Source organism: Callospermophilus lateralis, chromosome 6, assembly GCF_048772815.1.
Source record: "Callospermophilus lateralis isolate mCalLat2 chromosome 6, mCalLat2.hap1, whole genome shotgun sequence".
NCBI classification, from domain to species: domain Eukaryota; kingdom Metazoa; phylum Chordata; class Mammalia; order Rodentia; family Sciuridae; genus Callospermophilus; species Callospermophilus lateralis.
The window spans coordinates 136,267,976-136,288,587 of NC_135310.1; the positions used below are offsets into that span (position 1 = coordinate 136,267,976).

Below are 20,612 nucleotides of genomic sequence, written 5' to 3' on the forward strand. Positions count from 1 at the left end.
TTCTCTTGAACTCCCCCCTAAGGTGGCAGATTCTCACATGTTTAACAGATATCTATGAGACAATGTTGCAATTTCCAAGTGTTTTATAATATGGGCACATGCTTTATAATTGCCCATTTAATTTTATGAAATTGAAAATAACATCACTCATGTGAGGGTAACTCCTTTCTGAGCCACTGTATATTATTGAAACTGAGGATCCTACTGCATTAAGTCAGATGACACTCCAATTCCCATTTTATAAGGACAAAATAATAATCAAAGGCTTTCCCCCATTAAGGTTGGGGTGAGTTTTTGGACTCCCCAGTACCCCCTTCCCAGTGGCTGGCAATGAATGGGATAGTGGCCTTTTCTATGGACAATTTTCCAGGATCCTTCTTCTTTCAGACTCTCCAGGATGAGCATTCAGTCCCCACCCACGCTGCTGGAGCTGGCAGGATGCATCCTGCTGAGCGACAAGTCCAGGGCCATCCTGGATCTGGAGGACCTGCTCACAGAGCTCTTCCCATCACTCTTTGTGGAGGCCTTCAGTAGGGGACACACTGAGGTCCTGAAGAAAATGGTGCAGGCCTGGCCCTTCACCTGCCTGCCCCTGGGGGCCCTGATGAGGAAGCCACAGTTGGAGATGCTCCGAGTGGCACTGGATGGGCTAGACATGCTGCTTGCCCAGCAGGATCACCCCCGGTGAGGGGAACCCAGGTGGCCTGGAAGGGAGCACCCTCTGTGCCAGGGAAGGAATGAGTATAGGCAGGGAGAGTGGTTGCTGAAGTGTGCTCCACAGGCTTCCTGTGCGGCCAGCAAGGAGGGGTGGAGAGGTCTTGGTCCTGCTGAGCCCCATCTGGGAAAGGCTTCCAGATGTGGAGGTGCTTGTGGCAGCTGTGCTGACCCCTGAATGAGGCTGTACCTGCCCCTGCCTCAGTCTGTACAACTGGGTGCACCAGGATGGATTGGAGAAAAGTGTGACAGAAGGAAGAGGTGGAGCAGGGAGCATTAGTTGAGAGGTGAAGGAAAGGGCCTCAGGGCTGAGACTCTGCTGTGGTCCCCGCAGGAGGTGGAAACTATAGGTACTGGATTTGCGGAGGGTTCCACGGAACTTCTGGAGGATGTGGTCTGGAGCCTTGGTGGATGCCTGCTCACAAGAGGACATTAAGAAGAATCTAACATTGAAACTTGGTCCAGCAATGGCAGCTAAGCTGCCCTTGAAGATTTTCATAGACTTGTGCCTCACAGAAGGGCCCCTGGATGAATTCCTGACTCTCTTGTTCCTATGGGTCACACAGAGAAGGGACAGGCTGCACCTGTGTTGCAATAGGCTGAAGATCTTTGGGAAACCCACCGGCCACAACAGGAAGGTCCTGAGACTGTTGCAGCTGGACTCTGTCCAAAAGGTGGAAGTGCACTGCACTTGGGCGCCCTCCACCTTGGCTGCTTATGCTCCTTTCTTGGGCCAGATGAGGAACCTGAGGAAGCTGCTTGTCTCCCAGGTCCGCATGCCTGCCCACACCTCCCCAGAGGAGCAGGAGTGGCTGCTCTCCCAGCTCCCCTCACAGTTCCTCAGGATGGACTGCCTGAGGAAGTTCTGTGTGGATGCTGTCCTGCCCCTTGAGGGCCACCTGGAGCATGTGTTGAGGTGAGTAAGGGGGGTGAGCATCCTCTGCAGACCAGTATCAGTAAATATGAAAGGGCACCTACTGTGTGCCAGCCACTGAAACTCTCATGGTGAACAAGGCACTGGAAGGTAAATACCCCATCATCTGTTTCTGTTGTATCCTAAAGCTCGATCTCCTAACTTGTGTTAGAGCAATGGACTAAACCAGGGTTCATGGTCTGGGAAGTGACATCATGCTGGGAAGCAAGCTGATGCAGACAGGAGCTAGTGAGGTTCCTTCCCTGGGAGCCCTGTACAGCGACAGGGGTACAAAGTAGGATAGAGGTGAGGACTTTGAAGGAGGGAAGCCCCCACACCTGTACCTGTTCAACAAGGAAGCTCTGTGTCCTCCCTCTGGGAGCAGAGGAGCCCACTTCTAATTTCCTCCTGGGAAGGCAGGTCTGAGCTCCAGGTGATGACTCAGGGGTTGTGAGTGAAGAGCAGGAAGTAAGTCCTTTCTGAGGGGACAGGGAGTGAGCCCTGCAGAGGTTAACTCCAGTGTGTTTTGTAACATCTTTTGTTAGGAAAAAGGCCACAACAGGAGGCTGTTACTAACTCCGTTTTATCACAAGAGGGTGTAATTCAACCAACAGCCCCACCGATAGAGACAGCTGAGTGGCCCTCAAACCCTGTAGTTGATAATTAGGAGACAGAAGCCCAGGAGTGTGGATTTAGGCAGAAAACGTGGATTTCCCCAGAACGTGTTTGTAGACGGCCGGTGTGAGTTTGAGAATAAAGAATTGCTGTTTGAATCTACAAGCTGTGTGGTGACTCGTGATTTGTGCCCAGCCAGAGACTGTGGCAATCTTTCCTGGATTTGTCTTTGGTACATGACTCATCCTGACTTCCTGTGGCTAAATATGTGGATTTCTGCTTGTCATTGAGGGTGACATTCACAGAGATGGAGGACCCACCTGGTCACACAAGTAGTGGTGAAAGTTTCAGGTTGAAATGGGGTGACCTGAATGAGCAGATTCTACAAAATGTCCACCATGTCAGGTGGTCACAGTGACCTTGGGTTTGGGCCAATTTGTCTTCTCCCTCAGAACTAACTGCCTGAATCCTCCTTAGGCACCTGAAGACCCCCCTGGTGGCCCTCTCAATAACCAACTGCCCACTCTCAGATTCTGACTGGAATAATCTCTCCCAATGCCCAAACACCAGCCAGCTAAGACACCTGGATCTGAGATACATCAAACTGACCAATTTCAGTCCAGAGCCCCTCAAAATTCTGCTGGAGACTGACGCCTCCACCCTGAACAGGTTGGACATGGAAGCCTGTGAGATTGCGGACTCCCAGCTCCAAGCCATCCTGCCTGCCCTGAGCCGTTGCTCTCAGCTCAGGACCTTGTGCTTTTTCTGGAATCACATCTCCATGTCATTCCTCAGAAATCTGCTCTGTCACACTGCCAGGCTGAGCCAGTTGAGCAGAGAGCTATACCCTACCCCTCTGGAGAGCTATGATGCTCAGGGTGCCATCTACCGAGAGAGATGTTCCCAACTCTGTGCTGAGCTCACAGCACTATTGAAGGACTTTAGGCAGCCAAAGGTCCTTATTTTCTATACTATACCCTCTCCTCAATGTGGCCACATATTTATCTATAACCAGGGCCTCAATCACTGTTTCTGTCCAACAGCTGCCTAGTTGGGTGTGTATAAAAAGCTGCCCTCTACGCAATCGGGTGTATAACCAGGATGTAGAGGGATCATGAAGGAAACTCAGAGCCCAGCATTTCAGACACTGCCAGAAGTGTCCATGGGGCAAGGAATCAGATGCTGGGGCTACATTGGAAGGAAATCCCTGAAGATTGGACATTCTGTATAGTGCCATATGTGATTGTATAGAGTCATAACAAGGGGCCTGGATTTTTAGAATGGGATTAGACTTCATGCACTTATGAAGAAACTATTTTTTTTCATGGATAGTCCATAAATAAATAGTCTGAAATGAACGGAATCTCAACATTAGTCCTCTGACATCTTCCATGATGGTTTTACCCAGTTTTCCGATTTTGACACTGAAATTCTCCAGGGGCTTACGGAGAAATACCACCAAGTACTTGGTGATCAATGAGGTTCATTCCCAGAAACTCAAAGCATCAAACTGAAATCAGGTCATTATCTGTGGCTACACTGTGGCATAATCCATGTAGGGGAACACAGGAGGCCTGGAGCATTCTAAGTGGACAGTAAAATTTCAAAAAGCCCTTCTTAGGCGATCTCAATGCCACCCAGACACTCAAGGTACACCCATCCTTGTGGGTCTCCACATAGACCTAGAAACTTGGTGTCTTGGTCTTTGGATGCAATGAGAATAAAATAGGGTCTCTGGGCCTCACAAAATCTTGCCTGTCATCCTGCTACCAAGTCTTTCCTGAAATAATGTAGTCATGGCCAATGAAACCGTCCAAATTAGCTTTCATCAAAATAGTAGAATTATATAGGTAGATAACAGTTGCAAATATTTCTAAACTAAACTTAATAAATTACCACCTTCTGGTGGGGGAGAAGGCTGCTCATAACTGACAGATGTTCCCCTAATACTTCCCATCTCTCCCTACCCAAAGACACAAGGTTTTCAATCAGCAGATGATCAGAGGATGAGGAAGGATGAGGTGGCTGTGGGCAAATGGGTGGCCCTGCCTGTGCTGCCTGGTCCTAGGCCAAGATCCCCTAAATGATGACTCCTACTGAGAATTCAGGCTTGTGGGGTTATGCAGTGACCTTAGCCTTAGCTTCCCATCCAAGGAGGAGAAGGAGGTCCACCCAATCTTCTTTTGAGTTATCTTAAACCTGCCTGTGTACATTTTCTAATTTGGGCCTGAAGGCTTCTCCATACACAGTAAACTAGAATCCACTTGGATCTGTAAACAGACTGCAGCTCATTCTTGGAACAGGTAGCAGAGTCCAGGTCCTACACAGCCAGCCCATCTGTCCCCCACACAGCAATCTGTGTGCCTCACCCCTCTTTATGACACTTCCTTTCCTCTGGCTCTATGTCTAACTTGCATGTGTGGCGGGTGGGGTGGGGAGTTCTGAACAGCATTCATTCTGCTCTGCTGCTGGATTATAGGATCAAATAAAGGCAAGGAAAATCTGCAATATGCAGTGTGTCATCACTGGTTGTTTTAAGGGTTTTCATGACCAAAAAGGGACTTAAAGATGTTCTGGTGTGTCCAGAATCCTTGGATTGTATAAGGAGTGAAAGCTGCATGTGTCCCCACACAGCCCTAGGGATAAAGAACCCAGACTGCTCTTTGAATTCCTCATCTTTTGACTCTAGGTTCATGTGTGCTGTGAGACAGCCCATAACTGTAGGATGTCATGACCAACAGGACTGGGTGTGTAAGGGTGGCCGGGTCAGAAGGGGACTGGGTTCCACTCTCTGGAGTGCTACTGAAAGGTGCACATTTCTTTGAGCATCTGCATCAAAAGCATCTAGATCCCCTTTTGGAATACTGGCCAATTTCCCCTGTACAATCTAGGGACCCAGAACCCATGCTTTTCTACAAAAATTAGTGAACTTCATAAAAAATAACTGAGGGCCTAGGGACATAGCTCAATGGTAAAGCACTTGCCTAGCATGTGGAAGGGCCTGGGTTCCATCCCCAGAACCACAAATGTATGTGAACAAATAAATGAATAAGTAAATCCAATACTGATGTGACTCCAGGGGTATGTTTTAATTTGAAGAAAATTATTTAACTGTGAGGAGAACCAGAGCCCATATGAACACAATGAAAAGCATTCTTTAATTTGAATGGTGGTGAGCCTTTCTCAGAAACACTCTTGGTCAGGAAAGTGAAATATTTTCCTTAAAATGGCAGCTGTCATTTAAGATGGCCATCCAGGTGCTAACCAAGAACCTTATAAGTATTAAATAGAAAAGACACAGTTGGAAGTTAATTGTTAGAGACACAGCAGAGACTCCTAAAACCTACCCTTGAGAACAGGGAGGGAGAAGCACTCTTTGGTTCCCCTACAAGATAAAGGGTGTTTGGGGGAGGGATTGGCTCAGCAAGGAGGCTTCAGAAGAATAAGCATGCAGAGGGAATGTCTGTCATTAGCCTGTCATGATTAAGTGTGTTTGCAATGCTTAAAATTAATCTAGAATTGTTTGCTGTGAATTGATTATGTCTATTGCAGTGCCTAGCATTAAGGATTGTCATTTTCTTGACTAAGAACCTTAGAGGGCTGGGATTGTGGCTCAGTGGTAGAGTGCTCACTTAGCATGGGAAGGACATGGGTTCAATCCTCAGCACCACATAAAATAAATAAATGGTGTGGTGTCCATCTACACCTAAAAAATAAATATTAAAAAAGGACTTATAGAGTGAAATTGCATTGAGTATTTTGAGTGAATAAAGAACCGAAAGGGGCAGAAGCACGTGGACATTCTTTATTTCTCCCCTGGACTACATACATTGCAATTTTGTCTCCTTGTGACAGATGCTTTGAGATGGGCTTCTAAATCCCAAAGCTGAGGTCTGGAACTGTCCTTTAAGGTGTATGATGAGAGAGGTGAGAAGGCCTGAAAGCAGAGATAGCAGATGCTCACTCAAGCCATCTGTCCATGGTATCATTGCCCCATGGGATGGTCCCTCAGGACCACTCAGACCCTGTTTTAAACGTGGTCAGATGGGTCACTGGGCTCGTACATGTCCCAAGCCTCATACTTTCTGGATTTTTGTCCTAAATGTCATCAAGAGGGACACTGGACTGTTCACATTCCCTGAGCACATGGGGTCCCCCCAGCCACCTGGCCCTTTGGGTTCCCCTTTCCAACTCTTAGGGCTGGCTGCAGAGGACTGAAAAGGTCCAGGTCCCCATCACCCAACCACTACCATCACTCCATGGAAACTCAGGGTAACACTGCATATGTCAGGTAGGCCCATGTCCTTTCTCCTAGACACCAGGGCTACATATTCAGTCCCCAAGGTGTTCTGGGGGCCGACTACCAACCCTTACAGACACCTAGCCTTGTTTGTTTTTGTGGCTCTCTAATTTTTACTCATTCCTTTTTGGTCATTCCACAGTGTCCTGTTCCCCTTATGAGAAGGGACATCATCACAAAATTGGGGACTATGCTCTGCTTCTCCCCTCATAGATGCTTCCATGAAGACTCACCTGTTGCTCCCCTGACCCTCACCCTTACCTTAGGACCATCCCCTATTCTGTTGGCCAGTACCTTCTTATGACTCGCTTCTGAGGTGGATGTTTCCAGTCCTTCTACCACCTCACACCATGAGCCCATTCACATCTGTCAAAACCTCCTCCATTTTCTGCCCAATCACAACACTTGCCCTCCCTTCTTGCTGATGCTATCCCTCTCTTTGCAGAGCAGACATGATGCTAACAGATTTTCTCTCCCCTCTGAGGATTTGAGCTGGTTTGGACCCTGGACTGAGGGACCAGGACAATGACCACATACCTTTTTCCATTCACCTAGGGCTCTTCTTCTTTATCCACACACAGGTCCCATGGGGAAGTGACTCTACCCTTCTCCTCCCCTCCTCCTCTCAATCTACCCCCTAGAGATGGCAGTGACAAGTCTCCTCTTGAGACACAAAAGTTAACTTAGATCTTGGCCCAGCACCAAGATTCTTGACCTTCTCATCCCTTCTCCTTCGCAAGTTCACTCTGAGTCTTGGTTCAGAGATGACTCTTTCTTCTTTCAGGAGGGAATTCATCAGGCAGGGTAGGCAATAGTCTTTCTAGCCTTGATTGTGTAAGAGCCTCCACTCCCAATATCAGCAGGCTGAACTTGTTGTCCTCATCAGAGCCTTCACTTTGGCAAAGGGAGCTTCCCTCAATGTCTACTGCCCCTTGAGTTACATTTAGACTGAACTAAACTCCTTCCTTGGCTCATCCTCTGTCACAGACCATCCCAAAGAAGCCACTCAACATCTACTCTTTGAGCTTCTATATGGATAGTCCACCTCCCTGCTCAGCTCACCACCCTCTGATTCTCTACTACCCCTTGCTCCTCATCTTTTCTGTCCCCTTCTTGCTTACACTAGGATCCTTCTTTGGTAATACAGGGATGTTGTTCTGGCAAAGCCAATTGTGCCTCTTCTTTTTTTCCCACTCTGTCCCCTGGTGACTTGGTACTTTTACCACTCCCCAAAGCCTGCTGCCTCATCTCAATTGTCTGCAAAATTGACTGGACCCTATCAGGTGTCATTCTTATCACTTGTTTGGTGGTCCACCTTGAGGGCATCCCATATCAAGTTGCTAACCCTAATTTAAAACAGTCCTTATTGCCCTCTTATACTGTGAGATGCACAGGTGTTTGTTTGTTTTTTTTTAATAGATTGTAGTGGACACAGTGGCACACACCTGTAATTCCACCAACTCAGGAGCTGAGGCAGGATAATTGTAAGTTCAAGTACAACCTAGGCAAGTTAGGGAGACTCTGTTTCAAGATAAAAAACAAAAAAGACCTCGGACATGGCTCAGTGGTCAGACAACCTTGTGTTCAATCCCCAGTTTCTCCAAAAAAGAGCAAGTTAGGAATTAGTTTGGTGTGTAATAGGGGCTCACTTAATGCTCTTTTACATATCACTTGTAGCTTTGAAACTTACATTTTTCTCTCCCAAATCTTCTTCATTACCTCTCCTCCATGATCTTATCCTTCCTGCTTTCTCCTTTCTAATGTCATTTTCTCTGAAACTGCTCTTTTATAAAACCTGGTCCTGCTGATGGGCAGAAACACAGCCTTTGGAACAGGAGTTTCCTCATTTCCTATTTTGCTAGCAAATTAACAAACACTCTTTTTCTTTTTTCTGAAAACTGTGTACTCCTTATAGGGTTGGCATCAGGGATACTGAGTTATTAGCAACCATGGTATAGCTCCCTTGGGTTCAATCTCCAATACTAAAACTAAATAATCAAGCAAGCAAGCAGGATCAGCATACCTTTCCCTAGGCCATTGGCAATTATTTCTATTATAGTCCCCATGCTTGATTTCCTGACTTTAAAGGGTTTTAAACATGTTAGGTTCAGGACAGGCTGAATAAGCTGTCTGCAGGGCATGCTAAACAAATTTAGATGCAGGGTGACCTGGCCACTCCAACCCTTCTGTATTGTTCTTTATCACCTGTTTGCTTCAAGCCCAAATGCCCAAGCTCCTGCTCAAGGCTGAACACTCAACCCCTCTAGTGCCAACAAGGCAGCTTGCAGACCCAGATACCCCATTAGATTTGGGCTCTAAAAATTTCATCCCTGCCAGGCCCCTCCTCTCTTGCTCTTGCTCTCTCTTTCTTCTCTTCCTTTTGCTCTCCATTGCTCTATTTTTCTTCTCTTTCTCTCTTTTCTCCTCTGTTGCACTGCTGCAATAAAGATGTCCTGGTTGCTCCAAGTGTTGTAGTCACTTTACTATCAAAACACATTCCTACAACCACACACTCCAAACTACTGCCATCAGTTTCAGACAACTCAAGGAATCCAACACTGGTTGTGTCCTTGCTGAGGATGCTGATCAGCTGTGAACAACTGTGTACTTACAGGTGAAGCTAATGGTGAAAGTTTTCCATCAAAATGACACCACTCCAACACAGCAGGGGTGGCAGGGTGCTAGGAAGTGGGCATCCTGGACCACAACTGCCTGCTAACAAGAGCCATAACAAAAGACTCACAGAACCACAGCCTTATGCAAAATTCACCACAAAGTGTGCATAAAAATATTTTTCTTTCTTTAAAATTTTTTAGGTACCAGGGATTGAACCCTGGGGCCCTATACCACTGAACCACATCCCCAACACTTTCTTATTTTTTATTTTGCAACAGGGTCTCACTAAGATGCTTAGGGCCTCAATAAGTTGCTCAGGTTGGCTTTGAACTTGCAATCCTCCTGCCTCCACTTCCTGAGTCTCTGGAATTACATACATGCACCACTGTGTCCTGCACAAAATTATATTTTTATGAAAAGACACCCTTCACAGCAGCTGCTTGTCATCCTGGACCAAGGCCACCCTTGTTACTGCATTGTTGCAGCCAATGATAATGGTTTCAAAACACCTTATGTGGCCTTTGAAATCCTGTCTTCCTTTGCCTCCTGGATGGGCCCCTTGACTCCCTTTGCTTGAGTATCATGCATTCCCTATCCCTTCTAAAGTCAGTGTTTGGAGAGCCACTCTCTGTTGTTACCTGTGTGGCAGAAACATCTACCTGTCTCTAGTTCCAAGCACCAAGTCAAGGGTGGCAACTGAGAGTGACACCTTGCCATTTCAACCCTTTTGCTCAGCTGCCTCAAAAGATGCCCCAAAACAAGAAAAAGGTAAGACAAGTCAAATTTGAAGGCTGGGCTTCAAATATTCCTCAGCTAAAACCATCATCTAGGTCTTAAAAATAATCCTGAGCCTGTTTCGACTGCAAACATAAGTGAAAAAAATATGGGTGATTTCTGCTAAACACTTAAGAAAAAGGCACAGCCCAAACCAACAAAAACAAACAAAAAGAACTCTCTGGGTATAATAACAGCCACTCATGAGGCTGAGGCAGGAGGATGACAAACTCCAGGCCAGCCTGTGTAAGATAGCAAGACCTATCTCAAATTTAATAAAGGGATGATTCATGTGTGACTTCACATATGGTGTGATGCTACATCATGTACAACCAGAGAAAAGAAAAGTTGTGCTGAAATTGTGTACAGTGAATCAAAATGCATTATGCTGTCATATATGCCTAATTAGAATAGATAGATAGATAGATAGATAGATAGATAGATAGATAGATAGATAGATAGATAATGAAAGAAAAAAGTTCTAGTTACTTGAGGTTCATTATAGAGACTATCATTTACTGAGATGACCGAAGAGAGTGGATATATGGGGAATGGGAAAGAATGTTTTGGTGATTTGAGTTTTACAATATGATATGGTTTATCAATTTTCAAAGAATTAGAATAAAATTTCACTGAAGCTAAAAATAAGAATAAATAAAAAGGGCTAGGGGTAGAGCTCAATGGACAGCACCCTGGATTTTATCCCTGGAGCTGCAACACCAATACACACCAACAAAGATTCCTTTTGCATTTTCCCATAGGCACTTGCGTCTGACAGGTTGCATAAACATGCTCAACTTTTTAACTCTGATGCTCCCCAATTCCTGATTGGCTGTTACTCAAACTCTCTCCTTTCATTATGCTACAGAGAATTCCCTTATGGGCTCAAGAGACATAGAAACTGATTAGGGTTGATGCAGCCTGGGAAATATCCCACTTTGGGAAGAACTCAAAAGGCTCCAGATGACAGACATCATGGAGACAGGGACAGATGCCTTTGGCCCTGTTTCTATCTCTCATGTCCCTAAGATCCCACCATTCACTCCTAGTGTTCACTCAGGTCTATCTTTCTTTCCTTTCTTCCTTCCTGTCTCAGTACAGGGCATGGAACCCAGGATCACTAGGTGAGTGCTCTACCACTGAGCTCCATGCCCAGTCCTTTTCATTTTTTATGTTGTGACACAGTCTTGCTAAGCTGCCCAGGCTGGCCTCAAGAGCACAATCATTTTGCTTCAGCCTCCTGAGTTGCTGCAATTACAGGAGTGGGAAACCTAGATCTCTGTGGTTTTTATCTAGTAAACATATATATGTTGTTTGTTTTTCTTTTGTTTTGTTTGCATGGACAATGAACCCCTAAGAATGATAAATTCCATTTTCCTTCCCTAATGCCAGAAACAGTTTAAAACCCTTATTGGAGACTTAAGGCAGAAGTGTCTCAAGCAGCAGCAAGACAGTGGAATTCCACCGGGGCAGTACAAGGACATTCTAAAAAACTATACTGTGTCTGACACGTCAGTGGATATTAAGAAACAGGCCAGGCCAGGCCTGGTGGGGACATGCCTGTAATCCCAGCAGCTGGGAAGACTGAGGCATGAGAATGGCAAGTTCAAGGCCAGCCTGGGAACTTATAAAGACCCTCAGCAACCCAGGGAGATCCTGGCTTAAAATACAAAACAAAAAATTATGGGAGGTAAATCCCCAGCAAAAGATAGATGTCGAAAGAGAAGTAAAGGTCTGGGTATCAGTGACTGGGACAACATGTTTCTGTGATTGCTAACAACTTTGTTGGCCTCTAGGGCTTGGGATCAACTGATGGGCAAACTGGCCATAATGACTGAGATGGCTGTGATCATGTCTAGCTCTATCCCTATGCTATGTTTTGGTGCAATTTATCCCTCAAAGCTTCAGGTATTGGGAGCTTTGTGTGTTCTTAGAAAGGAATGGTTCTCCTGGGATGCTGAGTCCATTCTTCTGAGAGTTGTTTACAAGCCTGACCCTGAGCCCTGGGTTGTTCTTTGGCTTGCTCCCACAGGCCAAGCCAAGGGGAATTCCAGATTTTGGTCTTGTATCTTTCAGAACTGTGAGCTAAATAAATCTCTTTAAAAAAAAAAAGCCTGTCTCAGGTATTTCATTACAGTAACAGAAAATGGACTAGAGTACCAATCATCTGAAGGGATTCTTTCGTAGGAGAAATTTTACCTCAGGTAGGAATCTCTAAATTGGAAAATTCACTTAATAATATTTTAGCAACTGTTACAAACAGTTTGAACCCTTTGAATTGCCTACTAGCAGTGCAGTCTGAGAGGGATTTGGCCTCAGGAAGACTCCAGAGAGGAAGTGATCTCTTTGTCCTGCTGTTCATCAGGAAGGAATTTGTGCCCTAATTAGTGAACAGTGGTGTTTCTGATAAAAACCTAAAAGTTTTTAAAGAAGAAAGGGGTGCTTTTCATGAGATGAGAACATGCTCCACCATTGACTTATTCAGTTGGATAAATCTTTGTTCCTGGGAATCTTCATCCAGAGGAATTTTGCAGTCTGAGGCTATTATTATAAGGTGCTTGCTCCCTGGTGCAATGCAATCTCTCAAAGGTGTTAAATGCTCTATGGCCAGGTACCATGGTGCACACCTATAATCCCAGCAACATGGAGGCTGAGACAGGAGATTTGAAGGTTTCAAACCAGTCTGAACAACCTAGAGAGACCCTGCCTCAAAATTAAAAAAAAAAAAAAAGGCTGGGGGTATTTCTCAGTAGTAAATTTTCCCAGGTTCAATCCCCAGTACTATACAAACACACACACACACACACACACACACACACACATGATCCAGCAGCCACATGCATGCCAAATGATTGCCATCAGATTAGGACAACTCAAGGGAGCCAACGGTGACCGTGTAATGGCTGAGGATATTCCATGACCACAGTGTCCCTGCTGATGATACTACTGTAAAACTCTGCAGAAACAAAATGAATTTATTTGTACCAAAACCTGACAAAAGTGGAGGCAGGGGACCATGCAAGAGAAGGTCCTTAAGCTTGATATTTTGATCAAAGGAACTTTCAGGAGGACTCTGCCAAAACCACATAAACACACACACACACACACACACACACACACACACACACACACACTGCTTCCAAACCCCTGACTTTCCAAACAAGATCATAAGATTTTATCTTGGCTCCCAAGAGATTAATAAAAATCAGAATGGGACCTGCAAACTCCAAGGAATGCCAGGAGAGCCTTTCTTCTGCACTCCAACTGAGATTATTATGGTTCATTCTTAAGCACATTTGGAAAATTGTGGACAAATTATACCAAAGATAATTCAAAACGGTGATAGCTTTCATGTGAAATGTTCCAGATGAACAACTGCCAAATAGCTACACTCTAACAAGGACATTTTAAGCCAGGTGAGATGAGCCATGCATGTAATTCCACTTCTCAGAAGGCTGAGGCAGGAGGATGGCAAGATTAATGCCAGAATTGGCAATTTGGCAAGCCTGTTTCAAAATAAAACAAAATGGACTGGGCGGGTGGCTTAGTGGTAGAGTGCCCCTGGTTCAATGCTCAGTCCTAGAGCTGTGGGGAGTAACCTTTTATTATTTATTGATTGATTGATCCTAGGAATTGAACTCAGGGGCACTTGACCACTGAGCCATGTCCACAGCCCTACTTTGTATTTTATTTAGAGACAAGGTCTCACTGAGTTGCTTAGTGCCTTGACTTTGCTGAGGCTGGCTTTGAACTCTCAGTCTTCCTGTCTCAGCCTTCCTAACTTCAGGTTGGTTTTAACAAGGTCTCAGATTACTTGGAAAAAGAAAAACTGAGTCATCTCTGTTACAATTTGAATTATTGTTTTCTATGACACAACTTTCTATATTAGCTTCAAAATCTTTCATCACTCTTGCTAAATGACTTATCTTTTATAATGATCTAGGCCCTTACTTTCATTAAGTGCTTTAAACCTTTTGAGATTGTTGACTAACTTCTCTAGGATCAAATTCTACATTGTCACTTGACCTTGAGCTAACATTGGGATGTTCCACAGGGTTCCAGAATTTCTCAAGGTAATTCTAGAAGAAAGACATTAAGGCAATTAGCCTAATTTGTGAGATGGGAAGTCCTGTCAAATAAGACATGATATAACCTTGTTCATGTTACATTTATTTGGCTCTTTTATTAATATTTGCTTCAAAATTCCACTAAATTTATAAAAATTTTAATATGTTTTCAGACATACTTCAGGACACTATATTAAAATGTATGCCAATCAAATCACCTTTTAAATATCGTGTTAAAGCAAATTCTCAACACATTTTTAAGCATGGGTATTCTAAGTGTTAATCAGAAAGTGTAACCATTTGGATTTTTTCCATAAAAGTAACTATAATCAGCTTCATGCAAAAAAAGTTTTTTAAAAAAGAAAGAAATTAAATGAAGAAAAATAACTCTAAATAGTGTACTTGAACACAAGTTTCTGATTTTTTTGTTTGCTTATTTACTTATCCATATATTTATTTATAATTTTCATGCAAGGATGCAAATCCAGGTTCTTCTGAATGCTAGGCAAATGTTCTACCTTTTTAAATTTTAATTCAAAATAGGGTGTGGTGGTGCACACTTGTAATCACATCTACTTAGGATGCTAAGGCATGAGGATCTCAAATTTGGCCGCAATCTGAGCAATTTAGTGAGAACCTGTCTCAATAAATAAATAAATAAATGGGCTGGGGATGTAGCTGAGTGTTAAACCCTCCCTAGGTTTAATCCCCACTGCTAGAGAAAACTAAAACTAAATAAAATCACCACCTAAATATATATTTTTTTAAATGAACACCTAATCTATAAACTTTCTGCAAAAGTCCAGCTCCCAACAGAAAATCAGAGGCCTGGAGCCTGGAGATGAGAGACCAATGCATATTGAACAGACAAAATTGATTTTAACAGAGACTTCCAGGTAGAGGGAGCCTGAGAGCCACTCCCTCAAATCCCACCTGTTGCTCAAATGTGGCTCAATGGGTCTCTATATTGATTCCTAGTCATCCATTAATTCCCCCAGTGGGGACTGAACCAACCTGGACAAGTTCATCCTGGCACTGAGAGAGAATCAAACCCTAACCAAAGAATGGATTATTCAAGATGCTTCAGGAGAAAAGATCTTCATCACAAGAGGGAAACATAAGTGGCATCCAAATCAACAGGGAATAACATGTGTCAAATCCTGATGAGGGGGAGTGAGGGTGCTGCGAGGAGAAGGTTGGTGGGCAGCACTGCCTCGTGCAACAACTATCACAAACCTGTCAGCTACAACCTCAGCTATGCATAAAACCTACCCCAACCTGTACCCCCATGTTTTCTAGGAGGACACCTGGCCAGTTGTTGCCTGTTGTCCTTGAACTGAGGCCACCCTTGGTACTGAATCTGTGGAGTCAGTGATAATTGATTCAAAGCTGCCTTTGAAACCCTGTCTCCCTTTGCCTCCTGGATGGGGCTCTGACTCATCTTTCTTTGGGTGTCCTGCATTCCTGCCCTATTATGTCTGACTACAGTTGTTCTTTGGAGAGCCACTGTCTGTTGTGACTTAGGTTGACAGTAACATCTACCTGCTTCCTGCACCAAGTTAAGGGTGGTAAGAGAAGGCAGGGCTGTGGAGTGAAGTCACCCTTTCAGCTGCTGACACACAGACAAATGGCAGAGAAATTTAGAATTCAGGGAGACTAGACTTCAAATGTTGTGGAGCCTAAAAAGCAATGAGGTCTCTGAAATAGCCTTAGCCCTACTTTACTGCACACATAAGAGATTAAACGTGGGTCATTTGTGGTAAGTCATTATGTAAAACAGAAACCAAAGATAACCTCAGCCAATTGTAAATATCCAACCAACATACGATTATGTGATGTGAGCAGGGATATTTTCCAACAAGAGACCCAAAAAGACCTTAATGGTTTAGATGATGTGTCTTCCAACAGCTCACATGTGACAATGTTTTTGAGGAGAAATGATTGGTTTATAGCCTTAATCTACTCAGTGAATCAATCCCTAATGAGATTAGTGATAAGTGGGGGTGGGTAGAGTGTGGCTGGAGGAAGCTGATCATTGGGGGTTGTGAATATGGGTGTATATTTTGTATCTGGCAAGTGGCCATCTCTCTCTCTCTCTCTCTCTGCTTCCTAATGATGTGAGCAACTTCCCTCTGCCACACTCTTCCACCATGATGTTCAGCCTCACCTAGGAGGTGAGGCCACAAGCAAGGGACTGCAGTCTCTGGATTGAGACATTGAAACCATGAGTCCCCAAATAAACTTTTTCTCCTCTGTAGTTGTTGGGCTTGAGTGTTGTAGTGACAGCGTGAAAAAGCTGACTAACACAAAGACAGAACAAACCAGAAATGCAATTCTGTAACTGACGCCAATAAAACCATTCCTTCTACATCTTCCCTGTAAGTCCTCCCCTCACAAGGCTCATCATCCAAGCACTCCCTCTCTTTCTGTCTCTCTGTCCTCAATTCCTGAATTATATTTTTCAGACTCTTCATATTTTCCTCTGTCTGTGTACTTCTCACAGCCCAAAGGGCCCTGGAAACTGCCTGGGGCCAAGTTTGCCTGGGAGATGTGCCCTGGGGGGGTCCCTGATTCTGAAGGAAGGCTCTCAGGTGGTGGCTGTCCTGAAGTCAGGGACACCTGGTATCCAAACCTGTGTCTTTCTGTTCAACATTCCAAGTTGCCCACAGTTTCCACCCTCTGTGGATTTCAATTTTTCCATCTGGTGGGGCATGGTGGCGCATGCCTGTGATCCCAGTGACTCTGGAGACTGAGACAGGAGGATGGGAAGTTTGAGGCCAGCCTCAGAAACTTAGTGAGGACCTAAGCAATTTTGTGAGACCCTGTCTTAAAATCCAAAGAAAAGAAAGGAGAAGGGCTAGGATGTGGCTCAGTGGTAGAGCACCAATGGGTTCAATCCCCAGTTCAAGCAAACAGGACAAGTCTTGCCCCAAGTCTAGAAGACTGATTTCACCCTTGGTGTCCATTCTTCCTCCTGAGTGGCCCTGATCTACTGCAAGGTAATGTCACACCTATGTGACTGTTGGACACCTGGTTTCAATCTGTTTTCTTCATGGATGATGCTAGTATCTTCAAAAAGCTGCTTTTACTATGGAATCTTTAGGAAATATTTTTTAAAAAAATATTTTGGATATGGCAAAGATATCACAATGATATTTGGGGGGTTTTGTTTGTTCTTACTGTAGGGATTCAGTGCTTTTCTGTCTTCCAGGCAGGAACAGGAGAGTCACATATGGGCAAAATTCAGTCCACCGTGTGGAGTGCATAGATGGAGGCATGATTCTGATTCTGCCCTCCTGCAAAAACATGGGATTCAATCAATTAATCTGGAGAAAGGAAATCTGATCAGGATAATTTGTGTGGAGATTGGGGAATATGATTAGATACTGCTTTCTGATTGGATACTAGTCAAAAGGTGGAGGTGGGGGCGTGGACTGGGAGGTACAGAAAAACTTCTGCGAAGCCAGAGGAGAAAAAAAAGAGTCCTGTAGCCCAAGGAGAACCATCACCACATGCTGAAGCTCCGAGCACCCCACACACCTGGACAGATCCTGTAAGTCCCACACCTCCCTGAGCATCACCGCATCAACTCCTCACCTGTGCGGATTCAGGAACAATTTTCTGTTTTTACTCATGAACCAATTTAGGACTTAGTGTTTGCCTCTCAGTGTGGTTTTACGTTATCCTGAAAGTTAAGATTTCCACTTTAGTTTATGCCTCGTTTATTTTCATTCTTTCTTTCTTTTCTTTTTCTTTTTGGTTCAGGTATTGAACTCAGGGACACTCAACCACTGAGCCACACCCCAGCCCTATTTCATATTTTATTTATTTTTTATTTTTTAAGTGGCTTTATATGACCTTTTACTTAAGTTTTTTTTAAGAGGAAATGAGAGAGAGAGAGAGAGAGAAAGAGAGAGGGAGAGAGAGAGAGAATTTTTTAATATTTATTTTTTAGTTCTCAGCGGACACAACATCTTTGTTTGTATGTGGTGCTGAGGATCGAACCCGGGCCGCACTCATCCCAGGCGAGCGCACTACCGCTTGAGCCACATCCCCAGCCCCTCATATTTTATTTAGAGACAGGATCTCACTAAATTGCTTAGCACTGCTCTTGCTGAGGCTGGCTTTGCATGCATGATCCTCCTGTCTCAATCTCCAGAGCCCCTGGGATTATAGGCTTGTCCACGCATGTCCTACATTAAAAAAAAAAAAAAAAAAAAAAAAAAGTTTACATGGACTTCATTCTTTTATCTATCTATTCATTTAGCAGTGCTGGTGATTGAAACCAGGGCCTTGTGCATATGAGGCAAGCATATACCAACTGATCTAATCCCCAGACCACCGTTGATTAATTTTTATGTGCTGCTGAGGGTCAAACCCAGTGGTTCACATGTCCTAGGCAACTGCTCTTCCACTGAGCTCCAGTCCCACCCACTTTAAAATTACTTAAGTAGATTGCAATCCTGTTTCACTCTAATTGATTAGAATTCTATTTTCATTTCTTTAAGGAAGATTTATTTATTTATTGTATTTAATATTTAATTTTTAGATTTAGGTACACACAATATCTTTATTTTTTTTATTTTTATATGGTGTTGAGGATCGAACCCAGTGCCCCACGCATGCCAGGCAAGTGCACTACTGCTTGAGCCATATCCCCAGCCCTGGAATTCTATTTTCTGATAATAAAAATATTTATATTATGCATCCTTAAAATTACACTTTTTGCTGTGCTTGGTGGCACATGCCTATAATCCCAGCAATTTAGGAGATTGAGGAAACAGGAGGATTAGTGTTCAAAGCCAGCCACATCAACATCAGGTGCTAAACAATGCAGTGAGACCATGTCTCCAACTAAATGCAAAATAGGGTTGAAGAAATGGCTAAGTGGTTGAATGCCCTGAATTCAATCCCCAATACTATCCCTCCAAAACATGATACTTTATGGCATATGTGTTTTGTAATTTTATAATTTGTTTAAACATATTAAACAAAAGTCTTAAAACCATATTATGTAACAATTCACAGACTCTGTTCTAATTCATTTTGTCTCTTCAACTCCCCATAAGATGGCAGAATCTCATATGGGTAACAGATATCCTTGTGACTCTGCTGTAATTTCCAATCTTTTATAATATGGGTACATGCTTTATAATTGCATATTTTTTTAAAAAAATTATAAGTAACATCATCCATTTGAGGGCTAGTCCTTTCGCAGTCTTGGTAGTTGTTAAAACTGAGGAGCCTACTGCATTAGGTCACATGACACTCCATTTCCCATTTTATAAGTACAAAATAATAATCAAAGGCTTTCCCCCATTATGAGTGATGTGAGCTTTTGGACTCCCCAGTACCCCATTACCAGTGGCTGCACATGTATGAGATAGTGGCCTTTTTCCCTGGACCATTTTTCAGGATCCTTCTTCTTTCAGAGTCCCCAGGATGAGCACCCAGTCCCCACCCACGCTGCTGGAGCTGGCAGGGCAAAGCCTGCTGAGCAACAAGTCCAGGGCCATCCTGGATCTGGAGGACCTGCCCATAGAGCTCTTCCCACCACTCTTTGTGGAGGCCTTTAGCAGGGGACACACTGAGGTCCTGAAGAAAAAGGCCTGGCCCTTTACCTGCCTGCCCCTGGGGGCCCTGATAAGGAAGCCACAGCTGGAGATGATTTGAGAAGCACTGGATGGGCTGGACATGCTGCTTGCCCAGCAGGATTGCCCCAGGTGAGGGGGACCCAGGTGGCCTGGAAGCACCCTGGGGACCAAGGAAGTGATGGCTGTGGGTGGGGAGACTGGGTGCTGAAGAGTGTCACCAGAGATGTTTTGTAGAGACCTTGCCCATGCTGAGCCCCATCTGGGAACGTGTCCCAGATATGAAGGGTGCTTGTGACAGCTGCGGTGACCACTGAAGAGGGCTGAATCTGCCCCTCCCTCAGCTGCTACAGGTTAAGTCAGCAGCCTGTATTGGAGGGAAGTGGGTGGAGAAAAGCAAGACAGAATAAAGAGGTAGGGCATGGGGCAGAGGCTGAGAGGTGAAGGAAGGGGCCTCAGGGCTGAGACTCTGCTGTCCTCCCTGCAGGAGGTGGAAACTTCAGGTGCTGGATTTGCAGAATGTTCACCACAACTTCTGGAGGACGTGGTCAGGAGCCATGGTCGATGCCTGCTCACCAGATGCCATGAAGAAGAATCAAATGCTGAAACATGTTCCAGCAATGGCAGCTAAGCCACTCTTGAAGGTTTTCATAAACTTGAACCTCACAAAAAGGCCCCTGGATGAATTCCTGACCCACTTGCTCCTGTGGGTCACACAGAGAAGGGACAGAGTGCACCTGTGTCGCAATAGGCTGAAGATCTTTAAGAAACCCACCTGCCACCCCAGGAAGGTCCCGAGACTGCTGCAGCTGGACTCTGTCCAGAAGGTGGAAGTGCACTTCACCTGGGTGCCCTCCACCTTGGCTGCTTGAGCTTCTTTCTTGGGCCAGATGAGGAACCTGAGGAAGCTGCTTGTCTCCCAGGTCCACATGCCTGCCCACATTTCCCCAGAGGAGCAGAAGTGGCTGCTCGCCCAACTCATCTAGCAGTTCCTCAAGATGGACTACCTGTGGAAGTTCTGT

General features: G+C 44.6%; 1 protein-coding gene across 1 annotated transcript; it reads left to right on the forward strand.

Annotated features, from left to right (window-relative positions):
• Positions 1–397: 397 nt before the first annotated feature.
• Positions 398–19,672, forward strand: LOC143402182 (PRAME family member 12-like). The gene is made up of 5 exons (XM_077109742.1): positions 398–684; positions 1,313–1,630; positions 2,720–3,120; positions 19,351–19,375; positions 19,432–19,672. The coding sequence occupies exons 1-5, from the start codon at positions 398–400 to the stop codon at positions 19,670–19,672; spliced, it is 1,272 nt and encodes a 423-aa protein (XP_076965857.1).
• Positions 19,673–20,612: the final 940 nt, after the last annotated feature.